General features: G+C 45.5%; 2 protein-coding genes across 4 annotated transcripts in view; one reads left to right on the forward strand and one right to left on the reverse strand.

Annotated features, from left to right (window-relative positions):
- The first annotated feature begins 154 nt into the window (after positions 1–154).
- Positions 155–9,109, forward strand: rhbdd3 (rhomboid domain containing 3). Its single transcript, XM_007902287.2, is given in 6 exon segments — positions 155–418; positions 4,434–4,829; positions 5,849–6,005; positions 7,083–7,197; positions 7,200–7,492; positions 8,443–9,109. Coding segments are annotated over 6 exon segments (1,266 nt in total). The 5' UTR covers positions 155–261; the 3' UTR covers positions 8,591–9,109.
- A 2,794-nt stretch (positions 9,110–11,903) lies between these two features.
- emid1 (EMI domain containing 1) overlaps positions 11,904–24,281 on the reverse strand; it is a 48,769-nt gene continuing 36,391 nt past the window's right edge. For 2 of the 3 annotated variants that reach the window (XM_007902285.2, XM_007902282.2), the window contains 8 exons: positions 22,390–22,518; positions 19,450–19,533; positions 18,850–18,902; positions 18,572–18,634; positions 18,151–18,195; positions 17,652–17,696; positions 14,301–14,391; positions 11,904–12,293 (listed from right to left, as the gene is read on the reverse strand). In XM_007902285.2, coding sequence (XP_007900476.2) covers positions 12,160–12,293; positions 14,301–14,391; positions 17,652–17,696; positions 18,151–18,195; positions 18,572–18,634; positions 18,850–18,902; positions 19,450–19,533; positions 22,390–22,518 — 644 coding nt within the window. In that variant the 3' untranslated portion in view covers positions 11,904–12,159. Of the gene's footprint in view, positions 12,294–14,300; positions 14,392–15,242; positions 15,328–17,651; positions 17,697–18,150; positions 18,196–18,571; positions 18,635–18,849; positions 18,903–19,449; positions 19,534–22,389; positions 22,519–24,281 lie in introns of all 3 variants that reach the window. The other variant, XM_007902284.2, reaches the window with a different exon arrangement.

A 24,281-nucleotide genomic window follows, 5' to 3' on the forward strand; every position in this document is an offset into this window, starting at 1 on the left:
GTCTCTCTCTCCCTGTCGTGTGTCTGCTCGCCTTTCCTTCTTTTTTTATTTTGCGCTCGGTAACAACGCGGCCCGCCCCGCGGGACGGGTGGCTTACGAGGAGGAAGATGCGAGTATTCCCGCGCGCGGGGGAGGTGTTTGGGGGGGAGGGGGGGGGGAGACATTTCGCTGTGACACCAATAACCGCCATCGGGCCCGAGCGACGGTCGGAGCCGGCGGCCCCGCGGGTTTAGTTTACAATGCGCCGGGTTCGGTGCTGGCATGCGGGCTGTGAGGAGCTGCTGTCAGCGGCTGCGGGCCCAGAGCCGGGTGCCGGCGGCCAGCGCCTGCTTCCTGTCTGTCATCGGCCTGCTGTGGGCGGCCCGGGCGCAGGAGGCCCTGTCCCTGACCCTCAGCGGCGTGGTGAGCCACCGCCAAGGTAAGCGCGGGCCCTCTCCCCCCCCCCTCTTCCGTCGTGGGCACGAATGATAGCCATAATAATCATGGCGAGCGATAAAACGCCTCATCACGTCGTCGAGACGTCTCAAAAGTGGAGTCCTTGTAGCTCAGCGGTTAGAGCACTCGCTTTGCGAGCGAGAGACCTGAGTTGAATTCCAGGCAGAGGGCGAAACCTTGGGAAGTTTCCTTACTCCACACAGAGCCTAATAATAATCCCTCCAAAACCAAAAACAATAATAAATTGGTCATTTTCAATCCCCGACTGTTTGTGGGACATTGCTGTGCGCGATTGGCTGCCGCGTTCGCCCACAAATATACAGTCAATTCACTTTACAGTATGTTCTGTGAAGCGCTTTGGGACGTCCTCCCGACGTGAAAAGCGCTGTATCAAATGCGAGGATTATTATTATTATTAAAAGCCCTTCACAGAACATACTGTAAAGTGAATTGACTGTATTTTGTGGGCGAAATGCGGCAGCCAGTACATAGAGTGATTTTTTTTTTGGAGCGATTATTACACCTGGAATGACACCACTTATCACACCACTGGCCCAACGTTTCGCCCTACGTGGAATAAAACCTTAGGCCCTCTCACTTGCCAGGCGAGTACTCTTAACCGCCAAGCCAAAGGACTCCACGCCTAGAACTCCACAATACCATCGTGTTGCAACCAGAAGGGAATCGGACACTTCCACCTCCTCCCACCGTCCCATGAACATTTCAGATTTTGTGGCCGCTAACACAGCACATTCTCAGTAATAACATTTGATGTAATAATAATCCTTGAATTTGATAAAGCGCTTTTCACGTCGGGGGGACGTCCCAAAGCGCTTCACAGAACACACTACAGTGAATTGACTATGTTTGTGGGCGAACGCGGCAGCCAATTGTGCACAGCAATGTCCCACAAACAGTTGTAGATTGAAAATGACCAATTTATTATTGTTTTGGAGGGATTATTATTAGGCGTGCGGAGTAAAGAAACTTGCCCAAGGTTTTGCCCTGCCTGGAATTGAACTCAGGTCTCTCACTTGCAAATAATACTATTATTATTATTTGATATTTTGGGCCAACAGTCAATCGGGAGAGATGTGGACAGTGGTCCAGGTTGTCAACACAGTGCAAACTGGTTATAACATGCATTGACACATCCCTGTTTGCTAACTAACTTTTTGTCTTACTATGGGCACTTTGGATAGACCTGTCCTTTCTGTTTAAACGGTTGTTACATCACGAATGCTGCATCTTGCCCAATGCTCGCTTGTATTACAATTTTTTTTGGAAAAATACATTGTGTGCAAATTTTCTGAATAAAGATTTTTTTTAAAAAAAGTGCTGTGGGGATGTTTCACTGTACGATTTGGTGAAATGAAGTTGATATTAACAGTACAAGTGCACAAAATTGTTCAGCCAACACGTTATACCTAAATATAGTAGTACATGCGTTGAATTAATTGGGATTTTATGAATAGTGGAACGAGGAGGGCATTGGAATAATCAAGCTGAGAGGTAATGAATGTCTGGATAAGGGTTTTGGCTGCGTTGGGTGTGAGATTAGGTCAGAGGCACTCCACATGTGGCAGAGGTGGAGGAAAACGGTCCTGATCATGAACCCGATGTTGGGATAGAAAGGATAGCTGGGGACCCAACCTGAGGGATTGGCCGGGGAGGTTAAGGAGTTTGGAGTCAACAAGAAGACACTGAAGGGAGCTTATGAGCATGAGCTTTCTTACGTAATCCAGACTCATGACATTAAGCCCCAAGGGCATCCAAGCAGAGCGACCCTGCTTATAATACAGCTCTCAGAAGGCCAGCTCCAGAGCTGCAGTTAATTCATACTGTGCTGAAATGTGTGTGTAGTCTGGGGTGGGATCTGGCAGTTAATACAGAAGGAACATGATTGCCAGAGAGGGGAGCTCTGTTCCAATTCATGTTGGCATGTGTCTTAATTCAGCACAGGAATCAATCTTGCTGTGGATCAGTTTCCACATATGAATCTCATTGTCAAATGTAGGTCACCTTCAGCCTCGAATGGTAACATAAGGGGTATGAGAAGGGAGAGATCGGAGGAGAGGGGAGACTGCAACCTTCCTGTATCCAAATTGGTCACAGAATTCAGCTACAAATAGTGCCCCAAATAGCTATAAATAATGCCCCCTCCTCCCCTCTTTTAGATCACGACTAAAGTCCTTCGACTTTGATAGTGATCATGGTCACTTCCTGCCCCCCGGTTCAGCGTCAGGCTCCACTACTGTTGAACCCTCAGAGATGCATAAAAGGCGCTATATAAATACAAGTTGTTGTTGCTTCATGCCCCTTGTCTTTTCAGTCACTTTGCCCCCGCGCTTTACCTCCTCAAAGCATTGTTGGAGAGATCAGAAATCAATGCATACTTCCCCTCCATTGTGCTCTGTGTTGGTGCTGTACTGCACATATGATGATAAAGGACCAGTTATCAACTCGGTGTGGATACAAGATGATGTAGAACAGCAAAATGCAACATTCAAGTTACTAATGCAAAATGATAGGGAGACCTTGGCAGCTGAGCTGATGATTGCATTAATCCATTAACCTTAAACTCAATATTCCTATAAATTATGCCACAATGCAAAATCTGAATTTCACACTGAATTTATATGTCGAGGTATAGGTGGAAGAAAATTGCTTAGGAAATCCTTAAGTAATTTGAAAATGGGATAGCGATCGATAATAATAATAATAATAATAATAATCCTTGCATTTGATATAGCGCTTTTCACGTCGGGAGGACGTCCCAAAGCGCTTCACAGAATACACTGTAAAATGAATTGACTGTATGTTTGTGGGCAAACGCGGCAGCCAATTGCGCACAGCAATGTCCCACAAACAGTCGTAGATTGAAAATGACCAATTTATTATTGTTTTTGGTTTTGAAAGTCTTACCCAGTGTCCTACCCATATAAGCAATTTAATACATACTTGTACTTCTGAAAGAAATTTGGAGCTTCAAAGAGTTTGGGCCACTCTGTTTTACCCATTAATATTTCATCTGTGATTGAAAGCCCTCCTCCATCATCATAATAGCATCAGCCTGGATCAGTTGGTAGCCCTCTAGTTTCTTGAGTCAGCCAGTTGAGGGTGGGTGGGGTAAGTAAAGCAATTGACACCATTACAGGCACTTTAGATTTATCGAGACCTTTCACATCGGGAGCCATTTACTTGCAAGGTAAGCCACATTTGAAGCTTGCTTCCAATACTGCTTTGTTAAAAAAGTAATGGATTTCTAGACCAGAAAAGGCTCAATGAGTGTGCTTCTCACTTAATTAGTTTTTACAGCAGATAACAAAAGAGCTGCCATTGCAAACCATTGGCAATAGGTATTGTTTAAAATCATCAAAGGTAAGGTATTCCCAACACCAAGTTTACAACATGATAAATCTGCAGGATATATTTTTATCTCTATATTTGTTAGACATATTCCATTTTATTAACTTTCAAAGACGTTTAAACCCAGTGCCTTCGGGTCCTAAGTCCCGAAGGTGATTAACTTGAGCATCCTTAAGATGCTGAATTAATAATGAAACTGCCTGTTCGCCTGCAAATACATAGTCACTGCACTTTATAGTAAATCCTGTGAAGCGCTTTGAGAAGTCTTCCTGACATGAAAGCTGCTAGATTAAATTAAGCTTCAATGGATTATTACCATGCCTCATGCTTTCCTCGCTTCCAAGTATCTATTTTATCTATTCCAAGTATCACATTCAAGTATCTTTGGGACGTCTCAATGACATGATTATGCCCTATATCAAAAGCAAGAATTATTATCATAATCCATCTCCTTTTCAAACCCCATTTATTCGGCCTCTATGGAATTTTACATTTTCATAATCCACTGAGTGAAGAAATAGCTTTAACGTTACAGTATGGAAGACAATGTATTTATTGAAATGTATTAAATGGTTATAGCTCCCTCTCTGGTAGAATTAATGTATCTGTGTCCCGTTTTATTCTGACAGTGTACCGTTTATTGGGCTACTGTTTCTCCCATGGCAACCTCTTGACTCTGCTGATTAACCTGTCCCTCATCGTGTTGCTGAGCAGCCGCTTGGAGCAGCAGTTGGGCACCGTTCGATTCCTCTACCTCTCCGTGCTTTTCGCCCTGCTGTCCGCATTCTTCTACCTGCTGCTGGACAAACTGCTGAGCCTGGAGGGCACGGCCGCCCGCGGATTCACCACCGTCCAGTTTGCTATGGTAACGCTAGGCTGCCACAGCTCCGAGGTGAAAAGGATCAGGATCGTGGCCGGGATTAAAGCTACGGCGCTCCCTTGGATACTTCTGGCAGCATCTTACCTTTTCATTCCCGATTCATCCGCACCTCTTCACGCATGCGGAGTTATCGTCGGGCTGGCGTGTATCCTTTCTGGTGCGTTGACAAGCCCACAATCCACCTGTCTACCAGTGCAGGTGGATCTCAAAGGAGATGTCCTGACCTCCTGACTAATGGACACTGGCTGCTTATGGCGCTTTGTTGGGAGTAAATTTCCTGCAGTGGTTGTCTAACAAAAACAATCACTACACTTGATAATAATTAATTATACAGTATATATCTTAAGAATTACAGGCCTTTGAAGTGCCTCGAGATGTTCTGACATTCCAAACACTGTAAATGACAAGCATATTCAGATCCTGTTACAAGCGGTAGTTTGAGCTTAATATAATTTAATTTTTTTTAGGATGGCCGGGTGTCTGACACGTGTGGAAACTGTGCTTAAAGAGTAACCAAACTTGAGATTTCCGTGCATCCCGTGCATTTCCGTGGAGTCCTGTAGCTCAGTGGTTAGAGCACTCGCTTTGCAAGTGAGAGACCTGAGTTCAATTCCAGGCAGGTCAGGGCGAAACCTTGGGCAAGTTTCCTTACTCCACACAGAGCCTAATAATAATCCCTCTAAAACCAAAAAACAATAATAAATTCGTCATTTTCAATCTACGACTGTTTGTGGGACATTGCTGTGCGCAATTGGCTGCCGGGTTCGCCCACAAATATACAGTCAATTCACTTTACAGTATGTTCTATGAAGCGCTTTGGGACGTCCTCCCGACGTGAAAAGCGCTATATCAAATGCAAGGATTATTATTATTATCCCGCCTACACATGGAATTCACAGAGATAGGTTGTTGGACTGGAATGTGCTCTCTCTCTTTCTCCCTGGAGGGATGCATCCTGCTTACCTAATTCTGGAAAGTATTAGGCGCGGGTTGGCAAGAGCCAAGGCTTGGGGAACCCCAGAATGTGGATTGGGGTAACTGCTGGAATTTAACCAACCAAAAAAACAGCTTACGTAGAATATGAAGAAAAGGCATGTTCCCCTCCATATCACACACCTCAAACCAGTGCTAATCAGTTTGAAATCCCTCAGCATTTTTGCCCAGATAGCTATAGGTTTTTCTTCTTTCTGGAGCTGCCTGAGACAGTGGTGGAATGTGTGGAAAGCTTTGTGATCTGCAAGTTCCTGAGATGCGGTTCCTACTTTCCGTTCATCTCATCTCCAGCCAGAGATCGACTTCCAATCACACAGCACACTGAGAGGTGAGTGAACAGAGATTGCAAGATTTCTTTGTTTGCTAACTGATTAACACACACCAAGAAACCAGGCATATCCCGTTCTCTCCCTCCCCTCTTACTGTTTTAAATGAAGCGTCCAGACTTTAATAGAATATTGTCTTTACGATTCCTTTGCTTGTGTCGTGCGATTAGACTGTGGAACAAGGTCAAGTCAGCATGGTTTTCGGCCAATCTTCTAGTTTTGTTTGTGTCTCTTTGTAACTGAATTTGCAACATCGCAGCAGCAAGCTGTGCAGGACGTTAGAAACCACACGATGACAACATGTCAAACAACTCGATTCCTCAGTCCATGGCTTGCAGAGAAACGGAGGCTCTTGCCCCGTCGCGTCTTACACTGAGGACATACGATTTCTCCCCCTCCCCCCCACCCCCACCTGGCTCAGAAATGCAAGAGAAAACAAAGTATTGCTACCAAAGCTACTTTATCAGCTGCATGTAGGAGATCATGAGTTAGAAGGTTGTGGATTCAACAACAACAAGATTACATTTGTGTAGCGACTTTCACGTCGGGAGGCCATCCCAAGGCACTGTACAGAATACAGCATTTCAGACCCGGGTTGGGGGGGAAGGGAGGGGAAGGGAAGTGGGGGGGTGGTCAATGGCATGGTCGAAGAGGAGGGTCTTCAGACGGGACTTGAAGGAGGCTAAGGAGGGGGCAAGGCGGAGTGACTGGGGGATGGAATTCCAGAGGTTGGGGGCAGAGTGGCGGAAGGCTCTCCCTTCAAGCCTCACATTAGGACTTTAAACATATATAGTCCAGACGGACTCTCCATTGCAGCGCTGGATGGGGCGGGGGGGGGGTGGCTGCATTGTCGGAGGTGACCTTTTTGAATAAGACTGGACTTGTTCAGGTGGAATTGTATTGCTAACCACATAGACAGAGCTACAGTCTACCCAGCACCGAGTGCCACTTATTGAAAAATTTCAATGGGTTTTAAATTTGATCTGTGAACTTCTCTTATTGATCGGATCCTTAATACAGTACTATCCCTTTTGTAAATGCTTGTGTCATGTTTCATCGTTACGTTCACATGATTTCAGGTTACATCCCATAGCGGAGGGTGACCGAGCTTCGGGAAACCCAAAGTGCGTTCAACTCCAACAGCTGCATGCTGCACGGCGACTGAAGACACTTGCGTTGCAATGGATTCTTCACATGCATGCCCTCTACCACCTGAGGCTACCAGTTGGAATTTAACTGCTTCACAGCCACGCACCAAGCAGTGGCACAGCACAGACTTACCAGCCAATCTGTACAACCAGCGTGGACTGGGCCCTACCTTCCCAATTACTGAAGTGTATGATTTGAGCCCAAACGATCTCTATGCCACTGGTTGCCTGATCACAGACGATGACTTGCTCCAGGCTGGTGTTATCGCTTCCCTACAGGAGTCTCGAAGCAACTTGAACAGTAAAGTAGAAGTACCTAAATCCTCAGTCTCTTCTCTGCGGTAAGTAATGGGGAGTTGTGGGGCACTACATGAAGCAAGTTGTTATTGTTGGGAGTATGAGTGACAGGCGATGTGTGTGGAGCTTCGTAATACTGTACGTACATTACAAGCACACACACACACATATGTCTTTAACGCAGCCTTAGCCAAACGATCAAATTCATATACTGAAAAATTCACTGTGGCAACTTTGTCAAACCCAGAAATTTTACTCCGACAAAAAAACCCAGTGTGTGCTGAGAAAGCAGAATTCAATAAAATTGTCAGTAATTTTAGAGTCTTAAACATGCTTGCTGGCACATCAGTAAAACAAATAAATTGGTTCAAGCGAGACCAATACTTTGTGAACACACATGGCTGTGTAGCCAGCTGTCTTCAATGAAATGTCTCTGGATAGTTGCAGTGTTTAGTACTTTCCCAATGGGATCGCACAGTGGAACTAGTACAATATTATCACTTCCATATGCAACGCACAGATTCCTCTTTGTAAATATATACCCTTTCTCCTCAACATTTGCTTATATAACATTCACATATCAATATTATTTTATTTGCAAGGTGCTATGTAAATGTAAATTATCAGCCTGGCTCATTCAGTAACACTCCTGCCTTTAGGTTAGAAGTAGGTTCAAGCTCCTTGTTGGAACAATGCAGACTCCACTGCATTGCTGGGTGGGAGGTGGCTGCATTGTTGGGAGGTGCCATCCTTTGGATGAGATGTTAAACCAAGGACCTGTTTACCTGTTCAGGTGGACATTAAAAGAATGCATGGCACGACTTGAAACGAGAAGCACGTTTAACTCTTGGCTGTTTGCCGTAGGCAAATTGTTCAATGCATTCGCCTACAATTATGCACTACATTTTATAGAAACTTTGTAAAGCCTTTTGAAATATTCTCTCTACATTAAATGCAAGGTTTTAATTATTAACCTGTCCTCCCTCCCTCGCAGGCTACAGCAATTGGAACGAATGGGCTTTTCAACAGAGAAGGCTGTGTTAGCATTGGCTGCTTCAGGGAAGGTGGAGAGCGCAGTCCATCTCCTGGTGGACGACCAAGTTGGGGAGGAAGCAGTTGTGACAGTGAATAGCAAACACTGAGTGCAGTGACGATCCTTGCTCTCTCCTGCATTTAACCATGCCCGACTCAGTGAGAGGAGATGGTGGCACGGTTACTGTGCGTTTGATCCTGGATGTCAACACTGCATGTCAAAAGTGTTGGCGTTTACATCCGTGCTTCACTAAAAAGGTGGTTGGTTCAACTTGTCCCAGCGGCTGTTATCTTTGTCTAGTTCTATGCACAGGTCTCGGCTATTAATATAGCTCGCCGGGGAACATAGCTGTGGTGTTGATATTTAGAACTCTGCTTCCAGGATGTCTGAGTGCAGTTGTAAATATTTGGTTTGAGAGCGAGCTGTAAACAGCCGTGACAATTAGTGACATTGCATAGTATTTTTGACATTGACACATTGCCATTTTATAACGTGAGGGTTTTTTTGGCAATAAGACAAAATGCATTCCGGTCTGATTTTAAACAAACAAATGAGGCCAGAGTGAAAGGGGAATAAAAAACCCAGCTCGAAGCTGCATTACATTAATATAAAAAATTATAAAAACGTGCAGAGAGTTTGATATTTTAATTTGTTTCACTTGTTTTTGGAACCAGCTCTGTAACATAAGTATTCTCTGCTGAGTGACATTCTTAGTGCTCAATAGCCTTTGGGTGCATTTTACTCATTGAGTGAATCATTGAAGGAAGGAAAGGACACAGCGCTGCAATAATATACAAGAAATGATAAGAATGTGCAGAAACCTTAAGGCCAGTCTTCAAACTTACCTCTTTGACCGTGCTTTCAGTCATCTCCCCCCACCCCATCCCCTTGGCTCCCACTCCCAGCTTGGGTGGCCAGCCAGCATTGTCAAACACCTTGAGACCTTTTTTTCACGCAAGGGGTAGTAGAGATCTGGAACTCTCTCCCCCAATACGCTGTGAATGCTGGATCCATTCAAATTTTCAAGACTGAGGAGGATAGATTTTTGTTGGGTAAGGGTATCAAGGGATATGGGGCAAAAGTAGGTAATTGGAGTTGAGGTACAGATAAGCCATGATCTAATAGAATGGCAGAACAGGCTCGAGGGGCTGAATGGCCTATGTTCCTGACCTGAAAAGTGTTACATGAATGTAAATTGTTAGGTATTGGAAAGCATTGCTTTTAATTACAGAGCTGGTCCTCAAATGTAAGTTTTCAGCTTCCCTTATTGTCTTCTCAAGTGCAGCACTGGGCTATAAAAACCTGCGCACCACATGTTCAAATTCCAGTCCTAGAAGTTCCAAATACTTTGATCTCAAGATTCAAACTCGGCAACCAAGTAGAATGTCATACTTTTATTAGTTAAAACAAAAACCTGGGACATGGCTAATGTCCTAAATTGATAAAACATTCCTAGAATTACCTTGTTACTGTGATTTGCTGGTCTGTAAAACAGAACCTCATTCAATAGGACTTTGCTTCCAAAGCTTGTTCAGCGAAGGCTGAGGCAAGTTACTACAATAACTAGAGTATAAATATTGCAGGTTACAGTGTGGGAAGCAATGCACCCGAAGATTATTGGCACGATTCCCTTTTAAATTACTTGGAATAAATCGTCAACGTTGCTTGTCTTTATTCAGCAGGCAAAGTATTGGTAAACAAAACTCCAGAGAGAGAGAGAATCACAAAGTAGGAAATTCAAAAGTCTTAATTTCTGTTTTAATGGATATTTTTTTGACACATGTTCCTCCTAACTGGTATAAAACCCTGCTCTGTACAGGAAAAGTAAGGCAGTTATGAAGACACAGTTTCACCAAGACTTGGTGTGTTGTAGTTAACTGAATACTTTCGCTAGAGACCAGCACTATAAGGCAATAGTCAGGATACAACATACGAGGGGACAAAAACAAGCAAACCAAATCCGAAGGATAATCAGACTTAAAACACTGCACACTTGTTCGCCTACAAATACACAGTCACTACAATTTACAGTAAATCCCATGAAGTGCTTTGAGACATTTCCACCATGCCATGAGGCGCTGTATCAAATGCAAAGGATTATTTATTATAATTAGCACCATTGACACTTATAGAGGTGTTTGCAGCCTCAAAGACTGCAAGACTTATTGAAATGCTACTTTCAAGTACAAATTCGGATAGTTGCCTGTACATAAAACACGTCTGATACAGCACATTTGCATTGTCAGATGGCACCATTATTTTGCCCTGGGATTTTAAGTGGCAGTCACTCAAGCTTAAGTCGGCTTTAATTGAGTCGATGTTAACCTAAGATTTCCCCTACCCATTAACAGTTTAAAGAGTGCTTTAATAGAGTTAGAAATGTACAACCTTTTGTGTGCTCTAACTGTGTTTTTACACATTTCCTCGTCTGCCTTTGTCTATCTCTCACACGCGGAAACCCATCACCATGCTTAAGAGTATCCAAACCAAGCTGAGATTTTCATGCATCCCACCTACACATGAGGTAGGTTGTTGGTATGGAATGAGTACTCTCTCACTGGAGAGATGCATCTTGTTTACCTAATTCCGGAAAGTATTAGGCGCAGGTTGGAAAGAGACGAGGCTTGGGGATCCCAGAGTGGGGTTGGGTTACTGTTGGGAGTCTAACCAGCTAAAACGGCATAGCTTCAGCACTCTTGCACACACAGAAGCGGAGAGGGGGTTAAAATAGGAGGCTGAGTGATAGAACGAATGAGTGAATTCCTGCAATTGTTCCCCATAAAGGTTGCTCTGGTTCTAAAAAGAAATCAAAATAATCAACACCGACAGACTTAATCAGCTTTTTAAAAAACAACACCCTGAGGTCACAAAGAGAGATCAGTGGAGAGTAAATTAAATGTGAATTTACGAATCTAAAACAGGAGCCAAATAATATATAAAAAAAACAATCAGAAAAGAATTGTTGGGAAACTGATATTTGCAGAAAAAAAACAAGGGCAAGAGGTAAAACTCAGGATAAATAATGTTTCCCCCCCCCCCCCACTCTGCTCTCCAATGCAGTTATGTTTCAAAGTACACCATGTAATCTGATGGTAAATAGTGATGATTAGTTTATTTTTCATAAAAAAAGAAAATAATTAATCAAGGCCCAAAAGAAAGTGAACAAAACTTTCTTTAGCCGACCAGTGTGTGCCTGGTGGAAATACTGATCTGTGGGGTGGTGGGCATGGGGTGGGGGGGGTGGGGGTGAAAGCCCATGCTGGTTTTAACAGCACAAAACATCCATCCAGTAGGGAATCGTTTGGTGACAGCGGGTCATTGCTCAGAGATTCATTCCCATTATAAAGCGGTTGGGAACGTAACTATCGTCTGCACATCTACTAGGTGCTTTGAGACACATGAAGGGCGCTATATAAATGCAAGTTGTTGTTGTTTGGGGGAGGGGAAGGGAGTGGGGGGGGGAAGGGGGAAGAACGTAACAATTGCAGTAGAACACGAGGCAAATCAAGTGAATCCACCAGGAATACACACACACACACGCACAGGACAAGTAAACACAAAAGGCTCCAGTGGCTCTGTGGCCCGCTTACCCTCAAATTTACCAAACAATCGTGACAGGAGAGCACCACGTGTTTCACGCAAACGCACACGCTCGCTGGCTTTTACATTGTCCATTAATCATTTCTCCTCGGCTTTGTGTGCAGCAAGCCTGTGCGAGATAATCCTGTACGCTGAAAAGCTGCCCCGCTTGCCTCTGAAGAAATTGGGAGGTGGCGTGGCATACGGACCGAGCCCCGATCCGTGTTCCGGTTCTGTCATTGATCAAAACAAAAAACACACATTGGTTTGCTTTGCTTTTAAGTGCTCTTATGGTAAGGATCATGATCAAGGTTTCATCTCTCGCTAACTTCAGAGTTAAAATAAAATGGATAAACTTTCTGCTACCCAACCCTCCTGAGGCTGAGGAGAACTGTATCCCCCTGAGCTCAACACCTCTAACCAGGGTAAGCTATTCACTTTACTACAGAGCCTGTCACGAGTCCTCGCTTCAGCTTTCTAAATCAGGTTGCATTTGATCCAACCCCCTCCCACTCTTCTCTGCTCCATTCTCGAAGGCTGACCTTCGGATTATTATAGACTCCGTTCTGGAGGCTCCTTCTCGCTGTTTTTTTTTAAAAAAGCTTTGTTGACACGTCCTCAACACAACCAGGCAAAGCCGTAACGATCCTGGCCGGATTCAGTTGAAATCTATGAGTATTATCGTGAGAACGTGGCTGCCAATTGCGCACAGCAGTGTCCCACAAACAGTTGTGGATTGAGTGACCACATTTTTTTTTGGAGAGATTACCCCATCCCGAAAAGTGATCCGCCAATCGACTAACAACCGGGTTCCTACTTACTGCTGGTAAACAGAGGCGTGTGGGGTAAGGAAACTTGCCTTAGGCTTCACCCCGCCCTGGAATTGAACCCTGGATTCTCACGCTTACGAGATGAGCGCTCTTACCACTACCCTACGGGACTCCATAAAGGATGCATTTTAGCTACACCTGGACCTTGTATTGCTCACACAGTGCAACGCAACCGTGGGAAAGGGGGTTGGGGAGAAGAGAGTTCCTCATTATCAGAGCAGCCAACCTTCGGGTGAGATGTTAAACCTTGCCAGGCGGACGATAAAGATCTCCCTCCATCCTGACCGACAAGCCTCCTCATAAAAATGGTAATTTGTTTCTCAGCTGCCCGCAAATACAAACTATTCTTATTGTACCTTTACCAAAGCCTTCTTCAATGTTATAGGCGCTGTATCAAGTACAAGGAATTATTAGAACCATTGAATCTTACAGCACAGAAGGAAACCATTCGGTCCATCGTGCCTGTGCTGGCTCTAGTCCCACTCACTTGATCTTACCCCACATTTTTCTTTTTCAAGTATGTATCCAATTCCCTTTTGAAAACTTTTCTTGTTATTATCTTCCTAACGCTGTTAGATTCTCTTCAGGGACATATAAAGCACGTCCCGTTTTAAGCTCTTGACATTTTTAGTGGTCACTGGGTCTTGCTGTGGTGCAACACAACCTCTTAAGTATTTGAGAGCAAAGAATTGTGAGACAGAGTTAACTATTAAAGAGGCCCTAAAGAGACATTGTTCCAAAGCTGAGTAATGGAGACACTCTGAAGTACATTTTGCCTTGGGTGAATTTCGATTTGACTCACAGGGGATTAATTTGTGTTTCTTCACTGATCCCGTTATTTGACATTGAACCGTCTCAGTAAGAAAGCTTTTTCTGGTTAGGTGCCACTGGGAAACTGCTATCATTTAAGGTTGGGCTGTGGGATCGAGAATTTTTTTTTTTTGAACACGTGCGTGAAGTTTAAAACCTAAAACCACACAGCTTGTCATTGATATTCCCGTCCGGCAAGCTTTCCCGCTGCTTGTCCAGCTAGGAGGACCACCTACCCGTTAGGGCTTTGGCTTGTAGGGTTAACAGGAGCTGAGTGGGAATGACTCCCTGCCCCCAGTGGCTGGTCTGCCCTTCCAAGTCCTGCCGATGAGCCCGGCTGTGCTGTCATCAGCAGTGCTCTGGAACGCTGCAGACCCGCCTGGCTCGGGAACCGGACTGGAGACCCATCACAGAGGGCTGGCTCGATTCTGATTCCATTGCCAGGCATGCCATCTTGGGAGCCAGTTCAGCTCCAAGGAGACCCCACTTAAATGACTGCAGATAACAATGGGCCTTGTACTTGTTGCAGCGCTCACAACCCGTGAAAGATCTCTAAGAGCTTCACAATCGAGGCCTGCCTTTCCTCGTCCGCTCAGTTACCTGGCCACACGATGGCTTCCAGCAAGGTTACCCTTCTAGCCAGAACTTCTAGTTCATCTTGAAGGTCTTGGAACATCTGCCAACTAACGGCCTGGTGGAGATTGGAAACAGCAACAGAGAGAAAAAAAAGATTTCGTTCCCCCAGTTAGAAGCCAGTCATTGAGCAAAAACCGGGAACCAGGCCAGACACCCTAGTTAATTATTTTTCCCCAATTACCATGTAATTCAGCCCAGTAAATACACCCAGGACTTGATCTCCCCCTCTCTCTCTTATATATAATATATATGTATATATAGGATTGAGTAACACAGAGGAGGTGAAATAGTTTCCAAATTTTTATAAAAAGCTTTCGGAAAATTGATCGTAATGTAAAATTGCACGGACCAGTGGTGTCCACTGGTGAGAACAGTGCTTTGTCTTGATCGCTTGCAGATTCTCCCCTTCCGCACCCTCGCCAGCACTTTGCAAAAAACGTGGATTATTTCAACATAGTGCAGGAAAACGCATCTCCGTAAACAAGGGATGAGATTGTATTTTTTTCCTGGTTCCCTGCTGTGGCGGCAGTGCCTGGCTTAGGTGTTAACAGAAACGCACAGCCGGAGAGAGAGCAGTGCGGTAAACAACAACAACAAGAACAGCAAGTGACATTTGTATAGCGCCTTTCATGTCAGGAGGACGTCCCAAGGCGCTGTAACGTTTGCAGTGGGAACCGGGACACGACAACAGTGTTACGAATCCGCACTGGAAGAAAAGGCCGGTGCTTGTGTGTGTATATATATATATATATATATATGTTTTTTTTTTAAAAAATGCACAGCTTTTGAGGTGCCATTACGCGGCAGGTTTAATTCGCAATAGGACTCCAGTGCGGTCTGCTTCACTGTGTGCACGCGCCCACGGAAACTCAGTGCAAAGGAAACCTTTCTATCCTCATTACTCACCATGAATACCAATCATAGTCTCCAAGATTAATACCCTCTCTGCTAAAATCTTCAATGCCTCCCGGATTTGGTGAATACCTTCCCCCTGTGGAAGACAGATACAGCCATCAAGGGAAATGCCAGCAACTGATTTGCTGTCATATCCTCCATTTTCTTGGGGCGGGAGGGTGGGGTGGGTTGGGGGGGTGTTGGGGTTGGGGGGGTAGATTTTCGTGGGGATTCGACCTCCGTCGACCGAAACTCACTCTCAGGCAAACAAACGCATGCTCTTGGGTCTTTCGTATCGCAAATTCTATTTTTTTTAAGCGAAAATTAAATTAAATTTTTTTTAAAAAGTGTCGGCCAAAGTCCAGCAACGCATTCACGTCCCCTCCCTCCCTCTCCCCCGCTCCCAGCTGTGAGTTTCGCAAATCAACGACAAAATAAGGAAACAGCACGCGTAACTCAACCCAACGCAAACCAATGCACACACAGATTATTAACACAATGCAGAGTTGCAATCATTCCGTTCGAAAACTGCTCACTTTTTTTTGTTTTTGAGCACAGGCTCTGGCCGAAGTTTAGTACCGGATGCAAACCATCACACACTCAACATAACAGCAAGTCCTTAGTAGCTGCAGAACACGCTGTGCAAGTCAGGATGCAAACTGCGAGGAGGTTGGGGAAGAGGGTTTTGTGGGGAAGAGGGTTGTGGGGGGAAGAAAGTTCAACGGTATGTTAGCATGCAGATGCTTTTTCCGCTGTTAGAACGTAGCAACCTGTGCGCGTTAGGGTTAGAGATAGGCATCACATGCCAGGCAGGCACATGGGAAAGGCAATGAGGTGCGACAACAATGAATAATGGAGGACAGTTTTAATGACATTTCCATAGCTGTATCCCCCCTCCTGGTACACGAGGGAAGGGTAACGAATGATTGAAACCCTTGTTTCGTTTTTGTCTTTTAAAAAAAAACAGTTGCCCAAACGTTTGCCTTTACTCTGTGAAGCTTCGTACAGGAGGCGAGAAGTCCATAAGAGAATTTTTCTCCCTCCCTCCCTCTCTCCATCCCTCCTTCCATCTTCCCTCCCTTCCCTCCCTCGAGAGACAAAAAAAAGTTCTTAATGCCATTTTTTTTCAAATCCAACAAATTTATGGGTTTGGAATGAACACACAATTAACTCAAAGCTGAAATCGATGAACCCAGAAACTATGTTTGTAACCATGACTTTCCAATAGATTTTGAGACTTTTAAGACAATTGGGGGGGGGGGGGGGGGGGGAGGAGAAGGAGGGAGGGAGAGAGGGGGAAGGGGACAAGAAGAGAAGAGGGTATAAGTTGCAGCATTTCAATAGGAATTAATGCGTTACTCCGAGACGCTTTCCAGTCTCCGGAATCGTGACACGCCGATCTCATGGGAACTCAGCTCCAGAATTGGATCACATCAACGAGTGGTATTCCCAGCGTGACCTGTACCCAAATGCTGGAAGGAATCTCTCCTCCCCCCTCCCTCGCCCCACCCACCGGTGATTTGGGAACTCCCTTGTTAAGGGAGACATTTAAGAAACGGTGCAATTTGGAGCCCTGCGCTTACTTTCTCTCCCCAAAGAGTGGCTGTGGCACGATCCTGGCATTTTTCTCTCGCAAGAGAAAAAGAACGGTAAGTTTTCAAGGGTTGAGGGAAAGCAAATGGATGTGAAAATGAAACCACGAGCTCAGTGAAACAGCAAGAACATGGTTCAGATTGAATGCCACCACCACCCACCCAAACGGTCGTCACATCCATCAGAATTCCCTCCATCACACGATTGCTTTGGATGATGAAAGACCCTTTGGCCCATCTGATCTCGTGCCTCCAGAACAATCCCTCAACCATCTTGCCCCCCACCATCATGGCATTGAGGTTTTTTTAAAGTGATCTGACCTCAACCACCCTTCCTGCCCAAACCCCTTGTTCCAGTCGTCAATTCCTCTCTGGGCAAGGAAAAGACCAAAAGCAGCTTTCATGCTTGTTACATAGAAACAGGATGAGGCATTCAGCCACTCAAGCCTGTTCTGCCATTCTATTAGATCATGGCTGATCTGTACCTCAACTCCAATTACCCGCCTTTTCCCCATATTCCTTGATACCCCGACCTAACAAACACCCATCCACCTCAGTCTTGAAAATTTGAATGGATCCAGCATCCACGGCATATTGGGGGAGAGAGTTCCAGATTTCCACTACCCTTATTCATAGATAATAATAATAATAATAGTGTTCATAGATGTGTCAGTGGATTTCACTAATCTCAATGTATCGCCCAGCACTGAACTCTTAATAATTTGTTTAACCAGTGCTCGTAGCAGTCAACTCATTTTCTAAACGTAATTTTGCTGCAGTTTTAGCTCGGACAGGAGACGAGGGTTGAGTTATGAAGCACGGAGCTTACCGGCTGTCCCTTCTCTCCTGGCTCTCCTTTCGCTCCTGCTTCTCCCTGCGGTGAGAGATCACAGGAATATTAAAAGTGTCAAATTGTTCAAGGACTTTTTTTCCTTTCTCCCCTCCTTGAAAGCCCCTTTGATGACATTTTTTGTTGTTTTCCTGCTTAGAACGCTGCCCGGTTTATTGCGTGCTAAAGACCAAATGGCCGACTTTCAGGTCATCAGGTTGGCTCTGATATCACTTCCTGCACGCTGCACACTCTCAATGGAAACCCTGTTATCAGGCGGGTTTAGGGTTTTATGCATTGGCAGACAGGGGAAGCAGAGTGTCCCGGGAACAAGGGTGAAATATCATCAGCGTTGAACCCCAAAACACCTTGTAAGAGGGCTCCAATGTAGTGTACATTATTGGGTGGTGCGGAGGAGAAAGGAATGAAACAGATTTACATATTATACAAATACAGAATGTCTCTTGAACGTAAGGAGAAAGGATCTGCAACAACTCACCCTTTCTCCTCTGAAACCTCTCTCTCCAGGATAGCCAGAAGGTCCCTGAATGAATTGAAGTAAAAAAAAAACATGACGGGTTTTAGTCCATACTAAACAGCTTCATCTTAATTACATTGATGATGTTTACTCCGACAACAGCTTCTGGTAGTCAGTTACACACTCACCACATGTAGGGTGAAGACTTCTCTCCTGAACTCACCGTTAGATCTGCCGCTGACTTGCTTATAATTATTCCCTCTTGTTTTGGACTCACCAATCAGTGACAGGAATCATCCCATAAACGTCCATATAATAAGAATAATAATCATCTTGCATTTAATGTAGCACTTTATCACGTCGTTGAAACGTCTCAAAGAGCGTCACAGAATATACTGTAAAGTGAAAATTGACTGTGTTGCTGAGCTGGTCAGTAATTCACCTTGTCTCCTTTGGTTCCTTTAGGTCCCTCTGGCCCTGGTAAACCTGGTTGCCCGATAAATCCCTAAAGAAGGAGAGAGAGAAAAGTAAGATGTGAAATCATTCGCAGAATTAGAATGAAAAGCAGAGCGTTTGCTGTGGAATCTAATGTTGGGCGATCACCAGCTCAAAGAAAGAGATTTACTTAACCGCTCCACAACAATACAACACAATTCGCACATCCACTCGGGTGGACGTCTCAAAAAGGCTGTAACCCCTCACCTCCCCTCAGTGACTTACATCTTTCCCGCGAGGTCCTGGGGGTCCGATAGGTCCTTGTGGTCCTGGGGCCCCTGAAAAAGGTCACAACGACATAGTGTTATAAAAGGGTTCGATGAGGTTAGCATCAATAGGTTGTTCCCATTGGTTGGGGAGCCTGTAACCAGGGTACACACATAGTATAAAGTAGGGATTGGAGGGGAGAAGGGGAGGGAATCTAAAATAGAATTTAGGAGGAGCTACTTCATACAGAGGGTAGTGAGAGTGTGGTACTCGCTGCCCGAAGTTGTGGTTGAATCAGATAGAAACAGAGAAGAAACAGGAGTTGACTATTCAGCCCCTCGAGCCTGTTCCACCATTCTATAAGATCATAGCTGATCTGTACCTCAACTCCCAATTACCCGCTTTTGCCCCATATCCCTTGATTACCCCGACGTAACAAACAGCTATCCACCTCAGTCTTGAAGATGCCTTTAAGAGGAAGCTAGAACTCCACATGAGGGAGAGGGGAATAGAAGGGTGTTGGGAGGGAAGGAGAGAGGAGTTTGTGACGTGTGTATGTAGTTGGGGGGCAGACGTCTTTTCAGAGATAGCTTACCGACAACATAAACAACAACTTACCGACAGGACCAGGGGGTCCGGGGGAACCTCGGACACCAGTCAGCACTGTGTCTGTGAAGGTGTTTGAAAGAACGGAGTCTCCAGCTGGAAGGAAAAGAGGTGGTATTCCAAATGATTCTTGTCCCGACGAGCCTCTCTCAGACCCCCCAACCCCCTTAATCTCCTAACCTCCCCCGCAACCCACCGCATCGGCCGACCCCAGTCATCTGAATAAAGAGACCAAATCTCTGCAAAAATCCCATCTGCATGGGGAGACAGAGAGAGGGTAGAGATAAGAGAGCGAGAAAGGGGGAAGAGACCAGGGAGAAGGAGGGTTGTCGTGTCCCTGCATGTCCACTAGAGGGCGCGCGATGACAGCCCAATGCACCAGCACAGCGACAAGAGGCGTGAAATAATAATAATAATAATCCTCGCATTTGATTATAGCGCCTTATCACGTCGTTGAGACGTCTCGGAGCGCTTCACAGGATTATACAGTAAAGTGGATTGACTGTGTATGCCGTGGGCGCGACAATAACTTAATTTAATTTAACAGGATTCCGTGATGAGTATTACTCCCAACGCGCTTGTCAACAGAAACCCGAGCAAGATTCCTGGTTGAGAGAATCCCCCCCCCCCAAGAAATGCTGCAAAATCAGCCTTTCGGTGTTTGCAAGAGATCCCTAATCGCTGGTTACACTGAAGGAAACGCCCTGTTACAACTGCTGACATTAACATTGGTTTCAGGAGATAACAGCTCAAAGTGCTTTGCTGGCAATCACTGACTTGTTTATCAGGAGGCGAAACCAGTGCTCGGTCATGAGGCTCGTGACCAATTTAGAACAACAATAAAAAAAGACTTGGGTCCGATACAATGTCGTCGAAAACATTGCAAAGCGCTTTGCGGGATTTTACGCTGAAGTCCAGGGACTGGCTGACAGCCATGTCAATGGCGAGCTGTGTGGTTTTAGCTGGTCAGACTCCAGCATTTATAATAATAATAATAATAATAATAATAATAATCCTTGCATTTGATATAGCGCTTTTCACGTCGGGAGGACGTCCCAAAGCGCTTCACAGAATATACTGTAAAGTGAATTGACTGTATATTTGTGGGCGAACGCGGCAGCCAATTGCGCACAGCAATGTCCCACAAACAGTCGTAGATTGAAAATGACCAATTTATTATTGTTTGGGGTTTTGGAGGGATTATTATTAGGCGTGTGGAGTAAGGAAACTTGCCCAAGGTTTCGCCCTGCCTGGAAATGAACCCAGGTGTCTTGCTTGCAAAGCAAGTGCTCTAACCACTGAGCCACAGGACTCCACATTTACCCCCAACCGCACACTCTGGGCCACCCTCTCCCACCCACCGACCACCCAAGCCTTGGCCCTCGCCAACCTGCGCCTAATACTTTCCGGAATTGGGTAAACAGGATGCGTCCCTCCAGGAGAAAGAGAGAGAGTGCACATTCCATTCCAACAATCTTTCTCTGGAATTTCCATGGTTAGGTGGGATGCATGGAATTCTCAGTTTGGTTTGGAGACTCTTAAGCAACGGTGATGGGTTTCCGTACGTGTCACACACACAGAGATGTCCCTCTCTCACACACACACACACACGCGCAGACACACAACACCGTGAAGTGAATGGTCAATTTGATCTGGGGAGGAGATTGTCAGTCAGCACTCTGGGAGAGAAACTCCCTTCTCTCTCTTCGAAAGGTCCGTTTAATGGATCTCAGACAAGACTGGGACCTCAAAAGTCTCAACTTCCTGACCTTTTCCGCCACCACCATCACACTCCCACAAAGAGGCCTATTTTACCTCCCAACACCCACTATTTAACTGCGACGTTAATTACAAAACTTAACGGCCAAAAGTGACAGGTTTACACCAAGTGGTTAAACCTTCTCGCCCGTGTATTGTTTCACAGCAGCTGCCCCCGGGGGTGGGGGGCAAGCCTGTCCTCGGGGGGTGGTGGGGGTGGGAGCCACCCAGAGACTAAAAGAACCCGACCTTGGTCTCTCGATAAACGCACATAACCAAACAGTGCTCTCTCTCACCAACTGGTCAGATACGAACACTCAGTTATTATTAATATCTATGATGAAAAATAACTAATAACTGATTTTATTAATCCCTTTCTTAAAAAAAATGGGGTCACTTCAGTCCACAGCTGTTTGTGGGGACGCTGCTGTGCGCAATTGGCTGCCGAGTTTCGCCCACAAAATACACAGTCAATCCGCTTTACAGTATATCCTGTGAAGCGCTTTGAGACGTCTCGAAGACGTGATATATATCAAATGCCAGGATTATTATTATGATCATTATTTTATCTGGGGGGCATTTTTCAGCCGGGGGGAACTGGGGAGAGAAAGTTCCATTAGAGAAATAGACCACCCATCTCAGCTCAGCACAGATAGGGACGGTAACAGGAGCCGGGAAAGCGTAACATAAGCATTTGCTTCTTTAACTAAAGCAAACACAACATGAGTTGGCCATGACTGACTGACTGACTGAGTGACTGCATGTCCGCGAATTACACTCAGCTCCAGCCATCAATTACTGACTGTTACATGGGGGGGAGAAGGTGTGGGGGGGAAGGGGAGGTGTGTGTGGGGGTGGGGGGGGGGCGGGGGGCGGAATGGTGAGGAAACCAAGGGTCCATCGGTTATACCGTGGCACTGAGCTGGGCAAGAAAGCGTTATTTTGACCTGAAGGGTATTGGAAATCTGGATCTCTCTCTCTCTCTCTCTCTCCCAAAAGGCTGTGGATTCTGGTTCCATTCATATTTTCAAGGCTGAGGTGGACAGATGTGTGTTGGATCAGAGTATCGAGGGATATGGGACAAAGGCGGGTACTTGAAGTTGAGGTCCCGTCTGTATAGAATCTTATAGAATGGCGAAACAGGCTTGAAGGGCTGCATGGCCTCCTCCTGTTCCTATGTTCCGCCACACTCACCGGCATTGGTGGACGTGTATCCCAGGTCTCCTGTTCCCCGGTGAGGAATGTCGGCGCGTGGGGACCCCGGTGGTCCTGGCAATCCCCTTTCTCCGGGAATTCCAGCTGGTCCGGGAGCGCCGGGCGGACCTGCCGAAACACAACAGCCACAGGTCGGGGTGGGGTGGGGGCGGATGGAGGGAGGGAAGAAGTCAGCGGAGATTAATACAGTGGCTTGAGACAGTGAGAGTCACCGCGTCGTTAAATCTTGGAATCGATTTTATACAAACCCTGTGGAGATTCTATCTAACGCAGGAAAGTGTTTGTGTGTGAATGTGTGTGTGTGTGTGTGTGTGCACCAATGTGTGTGGGTGCGTGAGAGTGCGTCAATGTGTGTATCTCCGCACAGCAATCAGGAAAGTGAGCCCTGGCTGATCTCCCATAGTTTTTCCGGGAGTTGCTCCCTGATCCTCACACTGCAAGTGTGATGATCACCTGCCAAAGCCCGGGTTTACACTGGGACCAACAGTCGTGGCCGTGTGTGATGAATGATCCCTTGTTAAGTCCGCTCATAGCTCAACCCCCACCCCCCTGTTAAATAAACAACAGGAGCTGTTTCAGTGCCTCAGACACTCTCGCTCCCACCACCCCGGCCGCCAAAATAGCAGACTCAAAGAGAATCATCTTCTTCCTGACAGGCGGGCAGCTGCCATGGGACACACACACACATACACACACGCACAAACACATACGTGACTGTACGAGATTGGTTTTACATTGCATTATCACAGCTGTTAACAAGCGTCTCAATATCTCCCCCAACCTCCCCCCCATCCCCACCATACACACACACACCACACACACACACCATGTCCTCTCCAGGGGTTGTGTCTCCTTCTGAAACCATTATCATACATTAGAATACGTTAGAATATACAGCACAAAAACAGGCCATTCGACCCAACTGGTCTATGCCGGTGTTTATACTCCACGTGAGCCTCCTCCTGCCCTTCCTCAATTAAGCCTTCAAGCCTAACCTTCTATTCCCTTCTCCCTCATGTACCTATCTAGCTTCCCCTTCAATACATCTTTGCTATTTACCTCAACAACTCCTTGTGGTTGCATGGTCCACATTCCCTCTACTCTCTGTGTGAAGAAATTTCTTCTAACTTCCTTATTTGATCTATTTGTGACTATTTTGGATTGATGTCCCCTGGTTTTGGTCTCCCCCACAAGTAGAAACATCTTCCTTATGTCTATCCTATCAAAACATTTCATCATTTTAAAGACCTCTATCAGGTCACCCCTTACCCTCCTCTTTTCAAGAGAAAAGTCCAAGTATATTCAGCCTTTCCTGATAGGTATAACCTCTCAGTTCTGGGATCATCCTCGTGAATCTCCTTTGCACCCTCTCCAGTGCCTCTACATCCCTTCTATAATGTGGGGACCAGACTGCACACAGTATTCTAAGTGTGATCTAACCCAGATTCTATAGAAGTTTACCATAACTTCCCTCCTTTCATTTATTTCCCTCTCGAAATGAATCCCAATGCCTGGTTTGGCTTTTTTATGGCCTTATTAACCTGCGTGGGTTGTGTATGTGTACCCCGAGATCCCTTTGCTCCTCTGCCCCATTTAGGTTTTTATTTTCCAGGATGTATGTGACTTCCTTATTCCTTCTACCAAAATGTACCACCTCACACTTTTCTACATTGAAATGCATTTGCCATTTAAATGTCCGTTCAGCAAGTTTATTAATGTCTTGCTGTAATCTCTTGCAGTCCTCCTCTGTATTGATTTGGTGTCGTCTGCAAATTTTGAAATTGTCCTGCTGATTCCCGAGTCCAGATCATTAATGTATATTGTGAACAATACTGACAACGTTCCATCTGAAATAAAATCGTCTGTGTTCA

Source organism: Callorhinchus milii, unplaced genomic scaffold (genome assembly GCF_018977255.1).
Source record: "Callorhinchus milii isolate IMCB2004 unplaced genomic scaffold, IMCB_Cmil_1.0 Scaffold8, whole genome shotgun sequence".
Lineage (NCBI taxonomy): Eukaryota > Metazoa > Chordata > Chondrichthyes > Chimaeriformes > Callorhinchidae > Callorhinchus > Callorhinchus milii.